Source organism: Quercus suber, unplaced genomic scaffold (assembly GCF_002906115.3).
Source record: "Quercus suber isolate HL8 unplaced genomic scaffold, Cork oak 2.0 scaffold_26, whole genome shotgun sequence".
In the NCBI taxonomy this organism is placed as follows: Eukaryota; Viridiplantae; Streptophyta; class Magnoliopsida; order Fagales; family Fagaceae; genus Quercus; species Quercus suber.
In genome coordinates this window covers 134242-156608 of record NW_027069491.1, presented here as the reverse complement: position 1 = coordinate 156608, position 22367 = coordinate 134242, and the positions used below count along the sequence as shown (strand labels likewise).

General features: G+C 32.7%; 1 protein-coding gene across 1 annotated transcript; it reads right to left on the bottom strand.

Annotated features, from left to right (window-relative positions):
• Positions 1 to 4254: 4254 nt before the first annotated feature.
• LOC136065070 (uncharacterized) lies at positions 4255 to 5106 on the bottom strand. Its single transcript, XM_065767750.1, has one exon. It carries the CDS (start codon positions 5104 to 5106, stop codon positions 4255 to 4257), a length of 852 nt encoding a protein of 283 aa, XP_065623822.1.
• Positions 5107 to 22367: the final 17261 nt, after the last annotated feature.

Here is a 22367-nt window from a genome sequence, read left to right as displayed (position 1 = left end):
GTGGTATTACATGACTATCCAAGTCCTCCAGGAAATATGCCCCAATGCCAGCCCCTGAAGTAATACGATATGGTCTTTCCTAGTTTGGTACTAATTTCCCTCACGTTGGGTTTTTCGCAGTGCCAACAACTTTCCTGAGTACCAAATCACCGGGTTCTAGGGGCCTTAGCTTTATGTTGGCATCATAGCCCTGCCTAAGTTTCTGCTGGTAATGTGCTAATCGAACCATTGCATTTTCTCTCCTTTCTTCGATCAAATCCAAGCCTGCTTCTAGAAGTCTATCATTGCTAGTCGGACTGAACGAGCTAGTTTTTAGAGTTGGGAACCTCGTCTCCAAAGGAATGACAGCTTCAGCACCATAAGTCATCGAAAAAGGGGTTTCTCCAGTAGATTTGCGAGACGTAGTTCTGTAAGCCCAAAGCACGTGTGGCAACTCTTCAACCCACTTGCCCTTTGCATCGTCCAACCTCTTCTTCAATCCATTAACTATGACTTTGTTAACTGCTTCAGCTTGCCCATTCCCCTGCGAGTAGGCAGGGGTAGAGTATCTATTCGTGATTCCCAGCTTGCTACAATAACTCCGAAACGCATTACTATCAAACTGTAAGCCGTTGTCCGAGATGAGAGTATGAGGAACTCCAAAGCGAGTAATGATATTCTTCCATACAAATCTTTGCACATCTACATCTCAGATATTGGCCAGAGGCTTAGCTTTAACCCATTTGGTGAAATAGTCTGTGCCGACCAGAAGATACTTCCTGTTTCCTGCGGCCTTTGAGAATGGACCCACTATATCCAAACCCCACTGTGCAAACGGCCACAGACTAGATAGTGGGTTGAGGACTCCACCTGGTTGGTTTATGTTCGGCGCAAATCGTTGACATTGATTGCACTTCTTTACATAATCATGGGCTTCTTTTTGCATGTTCGGCCACCAATACCCTTAAGTAATGGCTCGGTAAGCCAAAGACCTACCTCCAGTGTGACTCCCACAAATTCCTTCATGCAACTCTTCTAGTAGCGACTTAGCCGTCTCTAGATGAATACATAACAGGTATGGTCTCGAATAGGATCGTTTGTATAATTTTTGGTCCTCAGACAGCCAAAATCTGGTTGCCTTCCTTCAAATTTTGTCAGCCTCCCCCCATTCTTCCGACAAAATGTCATCTTTCAAGAATTTGGTTATTGGGTCCATCCAGCAGAGACTGTCTCTGATCTGGTGGACTCGGACTGCACCCACTCCTGTCTCGGTGGGCTCATGGAAATCCTTGACGAGGATAATTCTCGGTAAATTTTGCTCCGAAGAGGTGGCTAGTGTGGCCAAAGAATTTGCATGTGCGTTACTGCTTCTAGGCACATGTAGCAAGCTGAAAAATTCGAATTCCGACTGCAGACGTTTGACTCGATTCAAGTATCCTTGCATTCTTTCATCCTTTGCTTCAAACTCCCCCTGTACTTAGCCCATAACTAATCTTGAGTCCGAGGACAACTCCACTGTCTTTCCTCCCATTCTTCAAGCCATAGACATTCCCATCAATAGGGCTTCATACTCTGTCTCATTATTGGCTGCACCGAAATCTAGCCTTAATGATTTTTCAATAATGATCCTCTCTGGAGATATCAAGACTAACCCTACTCCAGAACCTTTCCGGTTCGCAGCGCCGTCCACATATACTTCCCAGCGGGCAGGATCTTGTTGAGAAATCATGCCAACCGATTTTCCATCCATGTCTCTCTCTGTCGTTATTTCTTCTAAGCTGGGTTCCGTGAACTCAGCCACTAAATCCGCAAGGATCTGCCCTTTGACTGAAGTGCGAGGCATATACTTGATATCAAAAGCTCCTAAGATAGTGCCCCACTTAGCTATCCTCCCCGTGTAGTCGGCACTTCGAAGTACAGTCTTAAGCGGGAGTTGCGTGAGCATAATGACAGTATGTGCTTGGAAGTAGTAGGGCAATTTTCGTGTTCCAAGTACTACTGCCAAAATAGCTTTTTCCAGTGGCAAGTATCTGATCTCGGCCTCATGTAGAAACTTACTCACATAGTAAACCGGCCTTTGTATACCTTGATCCACTCTTACTAACACTAGACTTACAGCATGGGGAACCACTCCGATATAGGCAAATAAGACCTCATTTGGCTCAGGGCTAGACATAATCGGTGGCCGAGCCAAGTAGTCTTCAAGTTGTTGGAAAGCTGAGGCACATTCTTCAGTCCATTCAAATCTCTTCCACTTGTTGATCAGCGAGAAGAAGGGTTTACACCTATCCGCGGACCTGGAGATGAATCGGTTCAAAGCAGCCGCCATCCCTGTTAACTTTTGAACCTCTTTCGGATTCCGAGGAGGCTGCAGATTTTGAATAGCCTTTATCTGATCGAGATTGACCTCAATTCCCCTGTGCGTTACCATGTAACCCAAAAATTTGCCTGATCCCATACCAAATGAGCACTTCGAGGCGTTCAAGCGCAACTTGTGTCTCCTCAGGGTTTCAAAAATGTTATCAAGGTCCTTCACATGCTCAGAAATAACTTTGCTTTTTACTACCATATCGTCTATATAGACCTCAACGCTTTTGCCCAATTGTGATTCAAACATCTTGGTCATCATCCGCTGATAAGTAGAACCTGCGTTTTTCAGACCAAATGACATCACTTTATAATGTTAATTACCAATGGAGGTAACAAAAGCGGTTTTCTCTTGGTCATCTGGGGCTAACAGTATCTGATGGTAACCTTGGAAAGCATCCAAGAAACTCATCCGAGGATGGCCAACAGTAGCATCTACTAATTGATCGATTTTCGGCATAGGGAAAGGATCCTTAGGACAAGCCTTATTCAAGTCCGTGAAGTCCACACAAACTCGCCACTTTCCGCTTTTCTTCTTTATCACCACAGTATTTGCCAACCATTCGAGATAAAAAAACTTCTTTAATAGCCCCAGCTTGTTTGAGCTTCATCACTTCTTCTTTGACTGCATCCACATGCTCTTTGGATGGCCGCCGAGGAGGCTGCTTCTTGGGTACACTCAGTGGGTTGACCTTCAAATGATGGCAAATGAACTCTGGATCCACTCTTGGGGCTTCGTAAGTACTCCAGGCGAATACGTCAATATTTCTTTTAAGGAAATCAATTAGCTCTTCCTTTTCTGGTTGAGGTATCTGAGACCCGATTTGAAAGTATCTTTCAGGATTGCCTCCAATTAAAACTTGCACTAAGTCCTCGCATTTAGCGACTTCATCAAGATCTTCGACGGGTGACAACCGACCTCTTAACTGCTATAAATCTCCCTCCGCCCTGACTGAGGATTCAGTTTCAGGCTCATGCTGTATGGCAGCCACCAAACATTGTCTAGCCGAGGATTGATCTCTGCGGATTTCACAAACGCGCTTTTCGGATGGATATTTAACTTTTTGATGCAGAGTGGAGGAAACAGCCCCTAGCGTGTGTAACCAAGGTTTGGCTACAATTGCCGTATAAGGGTAATAAACATCTACAACAATGAAGTCCACTTCCACTACTTCTGAGCCGGTCTGTACAGGCAACCATATCTGTCCTTTCGGGGTGACCATCCTTCCCTTGAAACTAACCAGGGGAGAACAGTATGGAGTTAAGTCATCAAGCTTGAGGTTCAACCCCTTGTAAAGGTCAGGATACATAATCTCCACCATGCTACCTTGATCCACTATCACTCTCTTCACATCATATCCCCCGATTTAGACCAAAGCATCGTCGTGAGGTTGAATGGTTCCAGCTTTATCTTCGTCCGAAAAGCCTAAAACGGGCGGGACAGCCTGTCTAGAGCTCCTCGGATCTCGACCAATATCCCCTGCTAGTAATCGAGCCACTGACATAACTTTGGACGGCCCAGACCTTGTTCTTCCTGGCGCTGCGAAAATGACGTTAATAGTACTTAATGGAGGTTTCGTAGAATCTCTCTTCTCGGACTTAGAATTCACTTGACCTCCTCGACCATTGGAGTGGTGCAAAAGATGCCTCAACCTGCCTTCACGAACCAACTGGTCCAAATGATCCCACAAGCTTCTGTAGTCTTCAGTGGCATGCCCATGGTCTTGGTGGTATTGACAATAAAGATTGTGATTGCGTCTCTCAGGGTTCCCTACCATTTTACTCGGCCGCCTAAAGAATGATTCATTCTTGATCTTTTCCAGAACTTGATGAACTGGCTCTTTGAACACTGTATTGACTGCTTGAGCGTTTGTTGACCCCGACTGCCCAGCAAAATCTCTCCTCGACTTATTGTTGTTGTAACGATCTGAAGTCCTTCCTGTCCTGAGGGATAACCTTATCCTTACCCTTCCCTTGTTGCTGATCTTCTTTAACCCTTTTATATTTTTCAGTACGGTCCATAAGTTGACACATGTTAGTGATAGGTTTGCCAGACAAGGATGTCCTTAATTCATGATCAGTGGGGAGACCCAGCTTAAACGTGTCTAGGGCCATTGCATCAAAGTTGCCCACCATATCATTAAACATCTCCCAATATCTATTTGAATACCCCTTAAAGGATTCACCTTCACGCATGCTCAAGGATAGCAGCGAAGACAAGGGCCTGGCCACCCTCCGGCATGTGACAAAACGTGAACCAAAAGCTTGAGTGAGCTCTTGGTAGGAATTGATGAAGTCTACTTTCAGGTTGTCGAACCACCTCATTGCCACGGGTCCAAGACTAGAAGGGAATACCTTGCACATCAGAGTTTCATCTCTGGAGTAGACAACCATCCTTTGGTTAAAATGGCTCACATGTTCCACAGGGTCCGTTTTACCGTTGTAAATAGTGAAGGTTGGCTGGTTAAAGCGCCGAGGAAGCTTTGCTCCTTCAATCCTGTGCGTGAAAGGTGACCTAGAGATTTGATTCAAAACCTTGCTCATGGCATCATTTCCCACCCCTCCATGTGATGGCCTTTGAGGTTGCTTCTTGCGAGGGTGTTCATCTTCATATGAAAAAGATTCACTGATTAGAGTTCGAGACCTTTGTTCATAAGTGATGTCTTGTTCGTCACCCAAGTCTTCATCAGAATGTGAGGCAGTACGTTTTCTTTTCGCATGGCGCAACTCCCTTCTTAACCTTTCAATCTCTATTTGCATGTTATTCTTCTCTGCATGAGACACATGACTTTCGCCACGAGGTTGACTTCGCTCAGTGTGTGTAGTATGCACACTGCCTTCATGATCTTGTCTCCGCTCTAAATTAAGAAAAGGGTCTATATGCTGGGACGCCCCAGATTCTGCCGGTTATTGCCCTGGATCGGCCATGATCAACTGTTGTTGCTTCCCCTTACACTCAATCTCTTCCCACAGACGGTGCCAATTGTAGGGTTAGGATTAGTAGCCCAAGCCCAAAACAATGAATTTGTAGAGAATGGGTGAAAGAGCTAAGCTGATTATAGAATCAACAACAACTAATCGCAACCCTCAAGCATAAACCAATATGAATTTATACGTAAAGAATTGGTGTCCGAGGAGGTATATTATTGATTGTGTGGTGAATACAATACAGATCTTAGGGTTATAATAAAACTTTTTTGGTTTTCTTCTCCCTTCTTCCACCCTTTTCTCAGGAGCTTCTTTCCTTTATATAACCTCCATTCTCCTCATCTCCATCGTCCACTTGTACTTCATCCATGAGCCTACTTAAGTATATGTCATGTCAAGCATCACCTTTAGCTCTGTGTAAGTGGCGGTACGTGAGGATACACTGTTCAGAGGTCTTCTCCACATAAATACGGCCAGAGAAGTTGCTGCAGTGCCTTAAATGCGGTGGTAGCAACTTTTCCTTTAAATATTTCCTCATTCTTATCTTCTCTAGATATACCCAGAGCTTATCTTGATCAGGAGAAGTCCTCGGAAGATCATTTTGACCTTTTATATGTTCAGTTGATCCATACTATTCGCGTCAGAGGAGTATAACCTCTTCGGACAGAAGGCGATCTCTTCGGATTGTAATCACTTTTCTTTCTGGGGGTCCCTCTTCCAGATGGGCCTTGCCCTTACCTCTCCTTCTCTTCGGACGCACAGTAACCCTTACATGGGGCTCTAGGCCCACTATATTCGATTTGGCCTTTTTCCCCCCACATTTAGTATTCAACTTTGATTATATTGTTAAAATATTTTTTAAATTATATATAATTATTGATTTATTTTTATTATATTATTATAAATTTTAGTTTGTATAAAGTTATACGTATTTATTCAATTTTGATTATATTTTTTCAATCTATATATAATTATTGATTAGTTATCTTTCCAAAGTCAATGTTAAAATTCTAAAATAAAAAGAAAATAAAAATTCAAGTAGTTAAAACTTAAAAACACCAAATTTATCTCTCTTTTTCTCAGTTTTTTGTTACATTAACCTCTCACTATCTCAACAAAAGCCTTATAATTTAATTGGCACTTTTAATGAAAACATTCAAGTTTCAAATCTTTCCTCCCCTAACCATATATGTATATATATATCTCACCATGAGCCTTTTAGTGGCACTACTTTGTCTCATTTATAAGATTTAACTAAGATGGGAGAAGATCCCCTCCCGTTAGGACATTTAGAGAACTAATATCAGATGCGTTAAATACTAAATTTTCTTTCAAATTTGCAAAACTTTCCTTGTATTTAATATCATTTGAATTGTATTTGTATTGAAACAAAAAGATTATGAGCCAAAGTTGGATGTTCGTTCAAGCGAAATTTCCATGTTAGGCAACTTGAGCAAACTTGATAGTTTTAAAAATCAATTAATTTAGAAAGTCTCGCTTGTATTTTACCTAACACTCACTCAAGGGAGTTGGCACCTAAGAAAAATTAGTGTCATTATCAATTAGATAATTTCTATACTAATAAATTCTCAATCACAATAATTAAATCATTTGTATAGTTATTGTTGAAAATGAAACTTCACTATTATGTGTAGAACATAGTTCAAAATTTAAATGGTTGTAGTACTTACTCTTCTAGTTCATGCTACAACTTTGAAACGAACATGTTCACCCATGAATATCATTAAAATTAGGTATTACAACAAAATGGAAGATAGTAGTTTAATGGATATTTTTTTATTTTGTTTATTAAAGGAAAATTCTATGAAATTTAGTACAAAATCAATCATACAAGATTTTTTGGATTTAAAAGAATGTCATGTTCCATTTTGATATGTCAATAACTATTGAGTTGGAATGTAATAAGAAACGATTATTAGTATATTTATTTTTCAAAAAAAAAAATTGTGTATTTTATTTTGTTTATATATATATTTTTTAAAACTAAATAGATGTGATAGTTTTATTTTTCACTAGTAGTATGCGCATACAATGCGTGAATTAATTAAAATTTTATTCAAGAGAAAAAAAAAAAGCACTTTACAAATATGGCATACAATGTGTTAATTTATTTTTATATTTATTATTCTCAAATAAATTTGGTCCTCAAAGGTAAAACTCAACATATTTCTTATTCTTGAAATTTATCTTTGGCTCCCCTAAGATAAAATCCTCGCCCTATCTCGAAAAGAAGAAGGGAAAAAAGTCTAGATGATGTTTGGAGTAATTCTTAGGTACTCCCGGAGAATAGTGCTCACTTTTCTCGCATTCATAGTGGAGTCCACTCATTAAATTCATGGTGAGACCCACCATAAATGTGAGAGGATGGAGCACCATTTCACTATACTTCGGGACTACCTAAGAATTTTCTTGATATTTGTACTTGATACTCTCTGTTTATATTTAATTGGGAAAAAAAATCGATGTAACAATATTTTATAGGAGGGTGTAATTAGAGGGTTTTATACTAAAATCTGTATAGAATTTAATCTGAATAAGATATTTGACAAAGGACTCCTAGGCTCCTAGCTTAGTGGGTCTTTCTCCAATTGAGTCAACTAGTAGGAGCAGTTACATATTTTGGTTGTAATTGAAATCATTTTATATTTCATTATTTCATTTTGTTAGTTGATTAATTAATGAAATTGATTCTCAAAAAAAAAAAAAAAATTATGAAATTGACAATCGCATGATCTCTATTGAGGGAACAACATCCAATAAATGTTCACAAATAATATTGGATGGCCAGACTTGGAATCTCTCTAAAATAGTTACTATTTTCAGTAGACGAGTCTATTTATTTATTTTTTCGTGTAAAATACAAAATAATATATTAAGGGCAAGACTTAGATATAGTTCTTAAGTGTTGTTCTTTAGGTTCCAATTTTAAAATTCTGCCATGTGGATTTTCCCTCATGGGATAGAAGTGTAGTTTTTTGTTAAGTAGTCAAATAACACAATCTTAAGTGGGGAACAGTACCTAAAGTATTGTACTTAAGTTTTGTTTATATATTAATATATCTAGACTTCCAAAGATGATAGGATTTGAAAAATCCATTAATAATAGGTTTGCATAATGAATTAGTGAAAGGGGAGAAATTGTTAAAAGGACAAAGTTACGAAAGAATTTCTTAACCAATTTAACGATCTTCTATTCCTTCCCTTATCCAGAAAACGCAGTTACAAAAGGGATCAAGGATATAAGGAGCCCCACAAGTAATAGATCATGAAAGAGAATAGCATTTCAACTTCGAGTGTATACATGGATTGTAATTATATATTTGCAAAAATTTATGAGCTGCAATTTCTCCTAAGAACACTTAGGGTTCTATAATGAATTTATTTCCTTAGGTATTCCTGGGGATACCCCTAAAGAGTAAAACGAAAAAATGCAAGCAGGAGAGAGAGAGAGTTGATATTATTGTTTTTAGTGGGGTGGGGGAAAATAGGATTCAAACTAGAGACACGTTAAACACCACAAAAGAGTGTCATTAATTATTACTGGACTATCATTTGAATAACATTAATAAACGACCAAGGAACTAACATTCCATGATATACCAAGAACAACCTCCCATCTTCAGTTGTTGATGCAAAATTCCTTGTAGAAATAAACTTTCCAGAATCGAGGACCACCCAGCATTGTAATCACTAATTCCAAAAATGTTTTGTCGTACACCATCTTTCTTCTTTACTTTTCAGAATGCAAAAATTGATTTGCAATGGTTAGATTTATATAAGGTTTAAGAAGTGTGAGAAAACCTATAAATCATGTTAATTTTATGATATAACAAACAATTTTTATCATTAAAACAAGAGTAATGCTATAAACATAAACTATTTTACAACATTTTTACAAACTGCTGATATGGCTTTAGTAATTTTCAAATAATCATTGATAAACATAAATGTGATATTAGTGGTGAACCTATATTAGAACTAATAAAAAATTTTCACATCAATAGTTTGTAAAAATGTTGTAAAATAGTTTGTGATTTTAGCATTACTCTTAAAACAAAGGCATGACTCACCCTATGATATAATTCTCATTCTATGTAAAGCAAATGTAAGGAATACACAACAATGCTTTCCATATTTTTTTTGTTTTTATATATTTTAAAGTGCAACATCATCGTGATTTTTTCCTAAAAAGCAAGGCAATGTCAATATCATATTTTTTGTGAAATTAATTAACAAGTTTTCCGTGGGCAGTAAAATTAACAAACAATAAATTAACTTTCTTTTTTTCTTTTTTTTTTTTTTTTTGAGAATCAACAATAAATTAACTTTAGTACCCCAATTAGTTTTCCTTTTCCATATTTGAAATTATATTGCCAAAGATGCTTATAGCTATAGGTTTTTCTTTGTACTCCTTAATGTTATTGAATTTTATTTTTTGAATAAAAAAATTTCATTGAATTTCCTTATGATAGATATAGCGCTATTAAAAATCCAAAAATCAAAGTGTTGGATGATTATTTGTTCCATCGTAGTCCTAGTCCAACCTAATTTCTTTATTTTTGTACAGATTCTTGCATCTCCAATTCTTATCATAATTCTTCTTATTGTAAGTTACTATATTTAGATGGAGATTCGTGATTCTCAAAATTCTTGGCTGTCCTAATGGGTTGGCACTTTCTGGAACAAACAAGACCTTCCATTTAATGAATAATGCATGAGAAAGTTATCGAAAAGTAACTGTAAGCAAAAGAATTTGTAAAAAATGCGTAATGTAATTTTATTAGAGTTTATTTAGAAAACAGCAAAAGTAATTAAGTTAAAACTTCATTAGTGCAGGCCTGCAGGGTTGCTTTATTCTAAGTTTCTAACAAGTAAATAATGAGTTTTGATTGGTTTTAATTAATATGTACTCAAAGCCAAATAATAATAATAATAATAATACTTTAAAAAAAATTAAATAATATATATTATTATTCAACTTCCGTTAAATTTTTTATAAAAAAATGGAAAATATTTTTCAATCCTTAAATGGATTTTTTAAATTTTCAAAAATTTGAAGAAAAAAATTAAAAATTTGGACAAGGACAACTAACCACAACATTTAACAAAAGTTTATGGATGAGCTTTAATTGAATAAACTTGATACTTAGAGAACTAAAATAAACGAAAACCAAGTTAGAGGACAGAATGAATTCTGATCAAACATATAACATTATATATTTAAATTGAGTATCATGCTCACAAGTTTATTTGCAAGCAAATTATTATATTTGTGTTTAACTCCTTTAATAGTTGAATCTAAAATTGGGCTTAATCTTAGGTCATTGTTTAAGTAAAAAAAAAAACAAACAAGTTTTTTTCGTGAGTCAAACCAAGTAGACTTGACTTATTAAAATTGTTCATTAACAACTTAATTCATTTACAATACTAAATATCAAGACACAACTTGATTTTTTTTTTTTTTTTTTTTGGGGGCAAAGTAACCTAATGCATGCGTTAAATCTACTTACCCGTTAAGTTGTGATTTGAAGTTACGATTTTGTTCCTCCCAAATAATTAGTTTTAACATTTTATCCAATGATTACTATAAATATATTAAATTATTAACATATTTTACTTTAGTGAAAATGTATTATCAAATATTTGAAAAAAATTAATTATATCCAATGATTCACTATAAATATATTAAATTATTACACATTGTACTTTAAGTGAAACTGTATTATCAAATATTTAAAAAATATTATATATCAATGATTCACTATAAATATATTAAATTATTAACATATTTTACTTTAAGTGAAACTGTATAATCAAATATTTAAAATGTTAAAATACTACTCCAACTAAACTAAATTACCAAAATTTTTGATACTTTTAAAAAATAACTTTATTATTTATTTTAACTTAATTATTATATAATAAAATATTTTTTATTAATTTGTTTATACTATATGCATTCATCATGAAATTGAATAATTTTGTTATTTTGTTTATATATATTTTATTATTCAATTTTGTTATACTATTAAAATATTTTTTAATTTCAATATAATTGTAGGGAGAAGGGCCCATATATAGGTATTGGGCCATGGGCCGTGGAAGAAGTTTGGTCATAAGGAGCGGGGACATTTCCCGAAGAGAAACACCTCATGACAAGCAGAGTAAAGGTCAAATGGTCCGACCATCCATCAAGAACAAGCAACAGAAATCGTGCTTGAAAAGATAAACACCAGAGAAGAATGAGACAAAAGAGAGTTGGGAAATATCTAGAAGAAAGCTGTACTACCATTGAATGCTTGCATTAACCCCTTGGCCGCATAATGTGAAGGCGATACTGAACAGTAACTTTCAGCTTATAGCTACCCCAAAGACTTTAGAAGGTGCTGATGACCCTCCTCAACATCTGGTCCGAGGAGCAACGATTTGGCAGAACTTTTCTTGCATAAAATCTGTTTGTTTTGTTCTTTCTAGTAACAACTAACCTACTAAGATCATTGTCCACTTAACTCATTGAAAGTTCATCTTCAAGCCCACTCTCTAACAAATTCATTGTTTGGTGGCTCTTTGGACCATTGACCTCCATTTGGGCTTTGGAACTAAATCATGTCCTTACAATAATTATTGATTTATTTATAATTATATTATTAAAATTTTTAATTATATAGAGTTATTTATTCAATTTTGATTATATTTTTGAAATATATTTTTCAATTTTTATTTTTTTATTAAAAGGAAATTGTTATGAAATTTAGTACAAAATTAATCGTTAAAATAACTTCATGTTCCATTTTGATATATAAGAAATTATTGAGTTTGAATTTATTAAGAACACTGTTTATGACTTTTATCTTTCTACATTTTTTAAAAACTAATAAATACTGTAGAGTCTCTGTTTGTAGCCCAAGCCCAAAAGATATGGATATGAGCCAACAAGCCCAACACAATGAATTTGTAGAGAGTGGTGAAAGAGCTAGACTAGTGATCTAAACAACGTCTCGTGCAGATTACAAAGGATGAACAAGTATAAAAACACATGAAATTCAAATAAATTGATATCCGAAGAGATAAATTAGTGTTTGAAAGGCTAATACAATTATCAGAGCTACAGTCATTCTTGTTTTCTTTCTTTCTCATTCTTTTTTCCGATCCCCTTTCTTATGGGAGATTTTTTTCATTATATAGTTTCCTTTCAAAACATCTTGATCATACACTTGTTAGTCATCTAAGCCTCTACTTGAGTATATATTCCATCAGGCGTCTTCTTTGGTTCCTTGTGAATGGTGGTGGTTAAAACTGTACTGTTTAGGGTCTTTTCCACATTAATGCGGCCAAAAAGTTGTTGCAGTGCATTTAATATAGTGGTAGCAGCTTTTTCTTTAGATATTTCTCCGTTCTTATCCCCTTTATGTGCGTATGAGGCTTATTCTTATTGTTAGGAGTTTCTGGAAGATTGCCAAATCTCCCCAGGTATTTGCTTGAACAGTATTCGCCATATCCGAGAAGGATGTACTCCTCAGAGTATATTCTTTCATCACTTCCTTGCATGGTTCTCTACCCGGAACCTTTCCCAATCATTTTCTCCTTCTCAGACGTGCCCATATCTTAGATAGGACTCAAGCCCATATATATCAATGTGGGCTTTTATCCCCACAAATGCTAATTTTATTTTTCATCTCAAAAAAAAAAATAAAAGAAAAAAAAAGCTAGTATGCTTGTACAATGCGCAAATTAATTAAAATTTTATACAAAAGATTTTTTTTTTTTTTTTTTTTTTTTTTTTTTTACAAATATGGTATATGATGTTTGTACGTGACATTCTGTGTTTATATTTATTTGGGGGAAAATCGATTTAACAATATTTTAAGGAGGGTGTAATTAGAGGATTTTATTCAAACTCTTCATAGAAATTAATCTGAATAAGATATTTGCCAAAGGACACCTAGCTTAGTGGGTCTTTCTCCAATTGGGTCAAGTAGTAGTAGTTATATATTTTGGTTGTAATTAAATTTTTTATTATTATTATTTATTTGTTGATTGATTAATGAAATTGACAATCGCATGATCTCTAAGGAGAGAACATCATCAATAATTTCACAAATAATCTTTGATGGCCAGCCTTGAAATCTCTCTAAATTCGTTACTATTTCCAGTAGATAAGTCTATGTATATAAATATTACTTTTTTTTCATGTAAAAAACAGAATAATATATATCTAGACTTCCAAATATGATTGTTAAAGGGAAAATGCTTAGGAATAAAGATTTTCTTAACTAATTTAACAATCTTCTTTTCCTTCCTCTTACCCAGAAAACGCCTTTACAAAAGGGATTAAGGATAAGGGAGCTCCTAGTAATTAATAGATCATGAAAGAGANCTAAGCTGCGATATCTCATAAGAACACGTAAGGTTCTATAATGAATTTATTTTCATGGGAAACCTAAAGAGTAAAACCATAAAATGCAAGGAGAAGAGCAAAACTTAGATGAAAAAAAGACGTAATACTTATATCACTGTTACAAAATATATAAAAAAGAAAGCAGATATTTTATTATTCTTAGTGGGGAAGGGAAAAATAAGATTGAGTCAGGAACATCAAATAGCATATTGGGTGTCACTATCATTGCACTACCACTTGAATAACAATATAATATTTATTTATTAGAACATGGACTTAACAGTCCATGATATACCAAGAACAACCTCCTCATCTTCAGTTGTTGATGCAGAATTCTTTGTAGAAATACACATTCCATAATCGAGGACCACCCAACATTGCAATCACTAATTCCAAAAATGTTTTGTTGTACACCATATTTTCTTCTTTACTTTTCAATATGCAAAAATTGATTTGCAATGGTTGGATTTATATAGGCTTTAAGAAGTGTAAGAAAACTTATAAATAATGTTAATTTTGTGATGATACAACAAATAATTTTAATCATTAAAACAAACGCATGACTCACCATATGATATAATTCTCATTCTATATAAAGTAAACGTAAGGAATACACAACAATACTTTCTATATATTTTTTGTTTTGATATATTTCAAAGTGCAACATCATCCAGATTATTTCCTTAAAAGCAAGACAATGCCAATATCATATTTTTTGTGAAATTAGCAAGTTTTTTGCCGGGAGTAAATTTAACAAACAATAAATTAACTGTAATAAATTAGTTTTCCTTTTTCGTATTTGAAATTATATTACCAAAGATGCTTAAAGGTTTTTATTTGTACTCCTTAGTGTTATTGAATTTTCTTTTTTGAATAAAAAAGTATCATTATTGAATTTTCATGTGATAGATAATGTGCTATGCAAAAGCCAGTAATCAAAATGTTGGATGATTATGGACAAAATTTAATTACAAAATTGTTTACTCAATATCTTTTTATTAAATGCGAATTTTAATAAATCCACTATTGGATTACATTTTCTTCTTATATCCTCCGTACTTGTGAAATTTTTAGATAATTAAGATCAATAGCTATGTTATCAATAAAGTGTTTAAATTGTAAGTTTTGTAGTTTAGAATTATGCATAAAATATATATAAGTTTATAGAACATATAATAAATAATATACGATTGACACAAAATATGACGTGTATTAAAAATGTAAAGAACATGCAATTCAACAATTAAATTTTCAAAATATGTGATAATATTTATTTTATTGAGTAAGGTTATAACCTTAAACTACAATCAATTTTGTAATTAAACTTTCTCTGATGATTATTTGTTCCATCGTCGTCCTAGTCCTACCTAATTTCTTTATTATTGTACAGATCATTTGCATCTCCCATTCTTATCATAATTCTTCTTATTGTAAGTTACTATATTTAGAGGAACATTCATGATTCTCAAAATTCTTGGCTATCCCAATGGGTTGGCACTTTCTATAACAGACAAGACCTTCCATTTAACAAATAATGCGTGAGAAAGTTATCAAAAAGTAATTGTAAGCAAAAGAATTTGTAAAAAATGTGTAATGTAATTAAATTACAGTTTATTTAGAAAATACCAAAAGTAATTAAATTTTCTTTTTGAGAATCACCAAAAGTAATTAAATTAAAACTGCATTAGTGCAGGGTTGCTTTATTCTAAGTTTCTAACAAGTTGTATAAAAAAAAAAGTTTCTAACAAGTGAATAATGAGTCCTAATTTGTTTTAATTAATATGTAATAAAAGCCAAATAATGTATACTATTTTAAAAATAAAAAAATAAACAATATACATTAATATTCAACTTCCGTTAATTTTTCATTAAAAAAAAATAGAAAATATTTTTCTATCATTAAATGGATTTTTTACATTTTTAAAAATTTTAAGAAAAAAATTAAAAATTAAAAATTTGGACAAGGACAATTAACCACAACATTTAACATAAGTTAATGAAGAAGGTTTAATTGAACAAACTTAATATATAGAAAACTGAAATAAACGAAAACAAATTAGAGGACTTAATGAATTATGAGAAAACATATAGCATTATATTTTAAAATTGAGTATCATGCTCACAAGTTTGTTCACAAATACATTATTATATTTGTGCTTAACTCCTTTGATAGTTGAATCTAAAACTAGGCTTAATCTTAGGTAGTTGGTTATATAAACAAATACAAACAAGTTTTTTTTCTTAGTCAAACCAAGTAGGTTTGACTTATTAAGGTTGTCCGTAAACAACTTAATTCATTTACAACACTAAATATCAAGACACAACTTAGTTTTTATTTTTTGGCAAACTAACCTAATGTGTTAACTCTACCTACCTGTTAAGTTGTGACTTGAAGTTACGATTTTTGTTCCTCTCAAATAATTAGTTATAAAATTTTATCCAATGATTCACTATAAATATAATAAACTATTATTATATTTTACTTTAAGTGAAACTGTATTTTCAAATATTTAAACAATTAAAATACTACCCAACTAAACTTAATTATCAAAAGTTTTGAAAGTTTTAAAAAATAACTTTATTATTTATTTTAACTTGTTATATAATAATTTATTATTATTATTAATTTGGTTCGATACTATATGTGTAGCGGGGAGTGCCCACCAAATGAATAGTGGGCTGAGGAGGGCCCATTAAAGCAACAACATAAAAGGCTTGGGCCAAACCCAAACCTCAACATTATAAGCTCGAGGACTTGGGAGGGCCGTGACCTGCAGAATGACTCTAGCTACCCTCCAAGGTAATTCAAGAATCATTCTACCAAGGAATGATAAACAATGTGTCTGTTTGGATAGTACTTATTATTGCTGAAAGTTGCTAAAAACTTATTGTTGTTGAAAACACTGTAGCAAACTAATTTTTTAAATATATGAATAGTACCGTGGGACCCACTTTTAATATTTTTAATGTGTGAACAATGCATGAACAGTGCGTAAACAGTACATGCACAGTGTTTTTTCTCACAAAAGTCAATAAATCTGGCTGAAAAAAAAAAAGAAACAGAAAACGCAACACAACTTTGAGTAACTAACCGTGCTATCCAAACCGGGTCAATATAGTCGAGGATCGTAGCTCAACCCAGAATTATTGTTGAGGATACAAAGAGAATGTCATAGAACTTAAAGCAATAGTCACCTCCGCATTAATTAGATGTTTCTACCTAATGTTAGCAGCATTGAATGATGAATGATGAATGACTAGCCTAAATGGTAAAAACACCCCAAAAGTAAGGAGAGAGGTGTCTGATGGGATTAGCTTCCTATGACATCCAATAAGATAATGAATAGCTATAAAGGGAGGAGATGAGAGGATAAAAGGAGGACCTGAACCTCAAGAAAGGGGATCCTAGTTTTTGGAGAGAGAGAGAGAGAGAGAGAGAGAGAGAGAACACTTTGTAATAGTTTGAATACCTTTTTTATACCTTGGCTAAGGCCATACTTTAGTGAAATATAGTCAATTAGTTCATCTTGATCTTCAATCTTTCTATTCAATCTTTTCATTGTGGATAATCTTCTCATTTCAAATAAATTAGTTATGTTGGTCATATTTATTGGGTTTGTTCATCATTCCTGTTGTTTTTGACCCCCACAATATGCATTCATTATGAAAATTAAATAATTTTGTTATTTTAAGTGTGGGGGGAAAAGGCCTAGTCTAATGTAGTGGGCTTAGAGCCCCATGCGAGGATTACTGTGCGTCCGAAGAGAAGGAGAGGTAAGGGCAAGGCCCATCTGGAAGAGGGACCCCCAGAAAGAAAAGTGATTACAATCCGAAGAGGTCGTCTTCTGTCCGAAGAGATTATATTCCTCTAACGTGAATAGTATGGACCAATTGAACGTATAAAAGGTCAAAATGATCTTCCGAGGACTTCTCCTAATCAAGATAAGCTCTGAGTATACTTGGAGACGATAAGGATGAAGAAATATCTAAAGAGAAAACTGCTACCACCGTATTTAAGACTCTGCAGTAACTTTTCTGGCCGCATTTATGTGGAGAAGACCCCTGAACAGTGTAACTTCACCTACCGCCACTCACACAGAGCTAAAGGAGATGCTTGACATGACATATACTCAAGTAGGGTCACGGATGAGGTACAAGTGGACGATGGAGATGAGGAGAAGGGAGGATATATAAAGGAAGGAGGCTCCTGAGAAAAAAGGGAGAAAAAAAAAAAGGAAGAGAAAAGAAAAAGAAAATCTTACTGTAGTTTTAAGAATTGTAACCGCTATATGATCAATGATATGCCTCTTCGGAAACCAAGTCATTCCATTTTTTATGAGTAACTTCATGTTGGTTTATACGTGTAGGTTGTAATTAACTGTTGTCAATTCCATAATCAATCTAGCTCTTTCACCCATTCTCTAAAAATTCATTGTTCTGGGCTTGGGCCACAAATCCTAACCCTACATTAAGTTTACTATATATTTTACTATTCAATTTTGATTATATTATTAAAATAATTTTTAATTTCAAATAATTATTTAATTAGTTATAATTATATTATTAAAATTTCTAATTTATATAGATTAATTTATTCAATTTTGATTATATTTTTGAAATATATTTTTCATTTTATATGTAATTACTAATTATTGATTAGTTATCTTTCAAAAGTCATTGTTATAAAAATCAAGTAGTTAAAAATAAAAAATTTATCTTATATATATATATATAAATAAATTTAGTTTTTTGTTTTAACTTATCGCTATCTCGCTTTTTTTTTTTTTTTTTTTTTTTTTTTTACAAATATGGTATATGATGTTTGTACGTGACATTCTGTGTTTATATTTATTTGGGGGAAAAATCGATTTAACAATATTTTAAGGAGGGTGTAATTAGAGGATTTTATTCAAACTCTTCATAGAAATTAATCTGAATAAGATATTTGCCAAAGGACACCTAGCTTAGTGGGTCTTTCTCCAATTGGGTCAAGTAGTAGTAGTTATATATTTTGGTTGTAATTAAATTATTATTATTATTATTATTTATTTGTTGATTGATTAATGAAATTGACAATCGCATGATCTCTAAGGAGAGAACATCATCCAATAAATTTTCACAAATAATCTTTGATGGCCAGCCTTGAAATCTCTCTAAATTCGTTACTATTTCCAGTAGATAAGTCTATGTATATATATATTACTTTTTTTTCATGTAAAAAAACAGAATAATATATATCTAGACTTCCAAATATGATTGTTAAAGGGAAAATGCTTAGGAATAAAGATTTTCTTAACTAATTTAACAATCTTCTTTTCCTTCCCTTATCCCAGAAAACGCCTTTACAAAAGGGATTAAGGATAAGGAGTCCTGTAATTAATAGATCATGAAAGAGTTACTCCAGGGGAAGCAAACTCTGCAACTCTAAAAGAAAATAGCATTTCAAATGTATACATGTATTGCAAAAAGTTCTGAGCTGCGATATCTCATAAGAACACGTAAGGTTCTATAATGAATTTATTTTCATGGGAAACCTAAAGAGTAAAACCATAAAAATGCCAGGAGAAGAGCAGAACTTAGATGAAGAAAAGACGTAATACTTATATCACTGTTACAAAATATATATAGAAAAAAGAAAGCAGATATTTTATTATTTTTAGTGGGGAAGGGAAAAATAAGATTGAGTCAGGAACATCACATAGCATATTGGGTGTCACTGTCATTGCACTGCCACTTGAATAACATAATATAATATTTATTTTTTAGACCATGGACTTAACAGTCCATGATATACCAAGAACAACCTCCTCATCTTCGGTTGTTGATGCAGAATTCTTTGTAGAAATACACCTTCCATAATCGAGGACCACCCAACATTGCAATCACTAATTCCAAAAATGTTTTGTTGTACACCATATTTTCTTCTTTACTTTTCAATATGCAAAAATTGATTTGCAATGGTTGGATTTATATAGGCTTTAAGAAGTGTAAGAAAACTTATAAATAATGTTAATTTTGTGATGATACAACAAATAATTTTAATCATTAAAACAAACGCATGACTCACCATATGATATAATTCTCATTCTATATAAAGTAAACGTAAGGAATACACAACAATACTTTCTATATATTTTTTGTTTTGATATATTTCAAAGTGCAACATCATCCAGATTATTTCCTTAAAAGCAAGACAATGCCAATATCATATTTTTTGTGAAATTAGCAAGTTTTTTGCCGGGAGTAAATTTAACAAACAATAAATTAACTGTAATAAATTAGTTTTCCTTTTTCGTATTTGAAATTATATTACCAAAGATGCTTAAAGGTTTTTATTTGTACTCCTTAGTGTTATTGAATTTTCTTTTTTGAATAAAAAAGTATTATTATTGAATTTTCATGTGATAGATAATGTGCTATGCAAAAGCCAGTAATCAAAATGTTGGATGATTATAGACAAAGTTTAATTACAAAATTGGTTACTCAATATCTTTTTATTAAATGCGAATTTTAACAAATCCACTATTGGATTACATTTTCTTCTTATATCCTCCGTACTTGTAAAATTTTTAGATAATTAAGATCAATAGCTATGTTATCAATAAAGTGTTTAAATTGTAAGTTTTGTAATTTAAAATTATGCATAAAATATATATAATCTTATAGATCATATAATAAATAATATACAATTAACACAAAATATGACGTGTATTAAAAATGTAAAGAACATGCAATTCAACAATTAAATTTTCAAAATATGTGATAATATTTATTTTATTAAGTAAGGTTATAACCTTAAACTAAAATCAATTTTGTAATTAAACTTTCTCTGATGATTATTTGTTCCATCGTGGTCCTAGTCCTACCTAATTTCTTTATTATTGTATAGATCATTTGCATCTCCCATTCTTATCATAATTCTTCTTATTGTAAGTTACTATATTTAGAGGAATATTCGTGATTCTCAAAATTCTTGGCTATCCCAATGGGTTGGCACTTTCTATAACAGACAAGACCTTCCATTTAACAAATAATGCATGAGAAAGTTATCAAAAAGTAATTGTAAGCAAAAGAATTTGTAAAAAATGTGTAATGTAATTAAATTACAGTTTATTTAGAAAATACCAAAAGTAATTAAATTTTCTTTTTGAGAATCACCAAAAGTAATTAAATTAAAACTGCATTAGTGCAGGGTTGCTTTATTCTAAGTTTCTAACAAGTTGTATAAAAAATAAAAGTTTCTAACAAGTAAATAATGAGTCCTAATTTGTTTTAATTAATATGTAATAAAAGCCAAATAATGTATACTATTTAAAAAAAAAAAAAACAATATACATTAATATTCAACTTCTGTTAATTTTTCATTAAAAAAATATAGAAAATATTTTTCTATCATTAAATGGATTTTTTACATTTTTAAAAATTTTAAGAAAAAAAAATTAAAAATTAAAAATTTGGACAAGGACAATTAACCACAACATTTAACATAAGTTAATGAAGAAGGTTTAATTGAACAAACTTAATATATAGAAAACTGAAATAAACGAAAACAAATTAGAGTACTTAATGAATTATGAGAAAACATATCGCATTATATTTTAAAATTGAGTATCATGCTCACAAGTTTGTTCACAAATACATTATTATATTTGTGCTTAACTCCTTTGATAGTTGAATCTAAAACTGGGCTTAATCTTAGGTAGTTGGTTATATAAACAAATACAAACAAGTTTTTTTTTGTTAGTCAAACCAAGTAGGTTTGACTTATTAAGGTTGTCCGTAAACAACTTAATTCATTTACAACACTAAATATTAAGACACGACTTAGTTTTTATTTTTTGGCAAACTAACCTAATGTGTTAACTCTACCTACCTGTTAAGTTGTGACTTGAAGTTACGATTTTTGTTCCTCTCAAATAATTAGTTATAAAATTTTATCCAATGATTCACTATAAATATATTAAACTATTATTATATTTTACTTTAAGTGAAACTGTATTTTCAAATATTTAAACAATTAAAATACTACCCAACTAAACTTAATTATCAAAAGTTTTGAAAGTTTTAAAAAATAACTTTATTATTTATTTTAACTTGTTATATAATAATTTATTATTATTATTAATTTGGTTCAATACTATATGTGTAGCGGGGAGTGCCCACCAAATGAATAGTGGGCTGAGGAGGGCCCATTAGAGCAACAACATAAAAGGCTTGGGCCAAACCCAAACCTCAACATTATAAGCTCGAGGACTTGGGAGGGTCGTGACCTGCAAAATGACTCTAGCTACTCTCCAAGGTAATTCAAGAATCATTCTACCAAGGAATGATAAACAGTATAGTCGAAGATCGTAGCTCGACCCAGAATTATTGTTGAGGACACAAAGAGAATGTCATAGAACTTAAAGCAATAGTCACCTCCACATTAATTAGATGTTTCTGCCTAATGTAAGCTGCATTGAATGATGAATGACTAGCCTAAATGGTAAAAACACCCCAAAAGTCTTCCTGCATTTTCAAAAAGTAAGGAGAGAGGTGTCTGATGGAATTAGCTTCCTATGACATCCAATAAGATAATGAATAGCTACAAAGGGAGGAGATGAGAGGATACAAGGAGGACCTGAACCTCAAGAGAGGGGATCCTAGTTTTTGGAGAGAGAGAGAGAGAGAACAC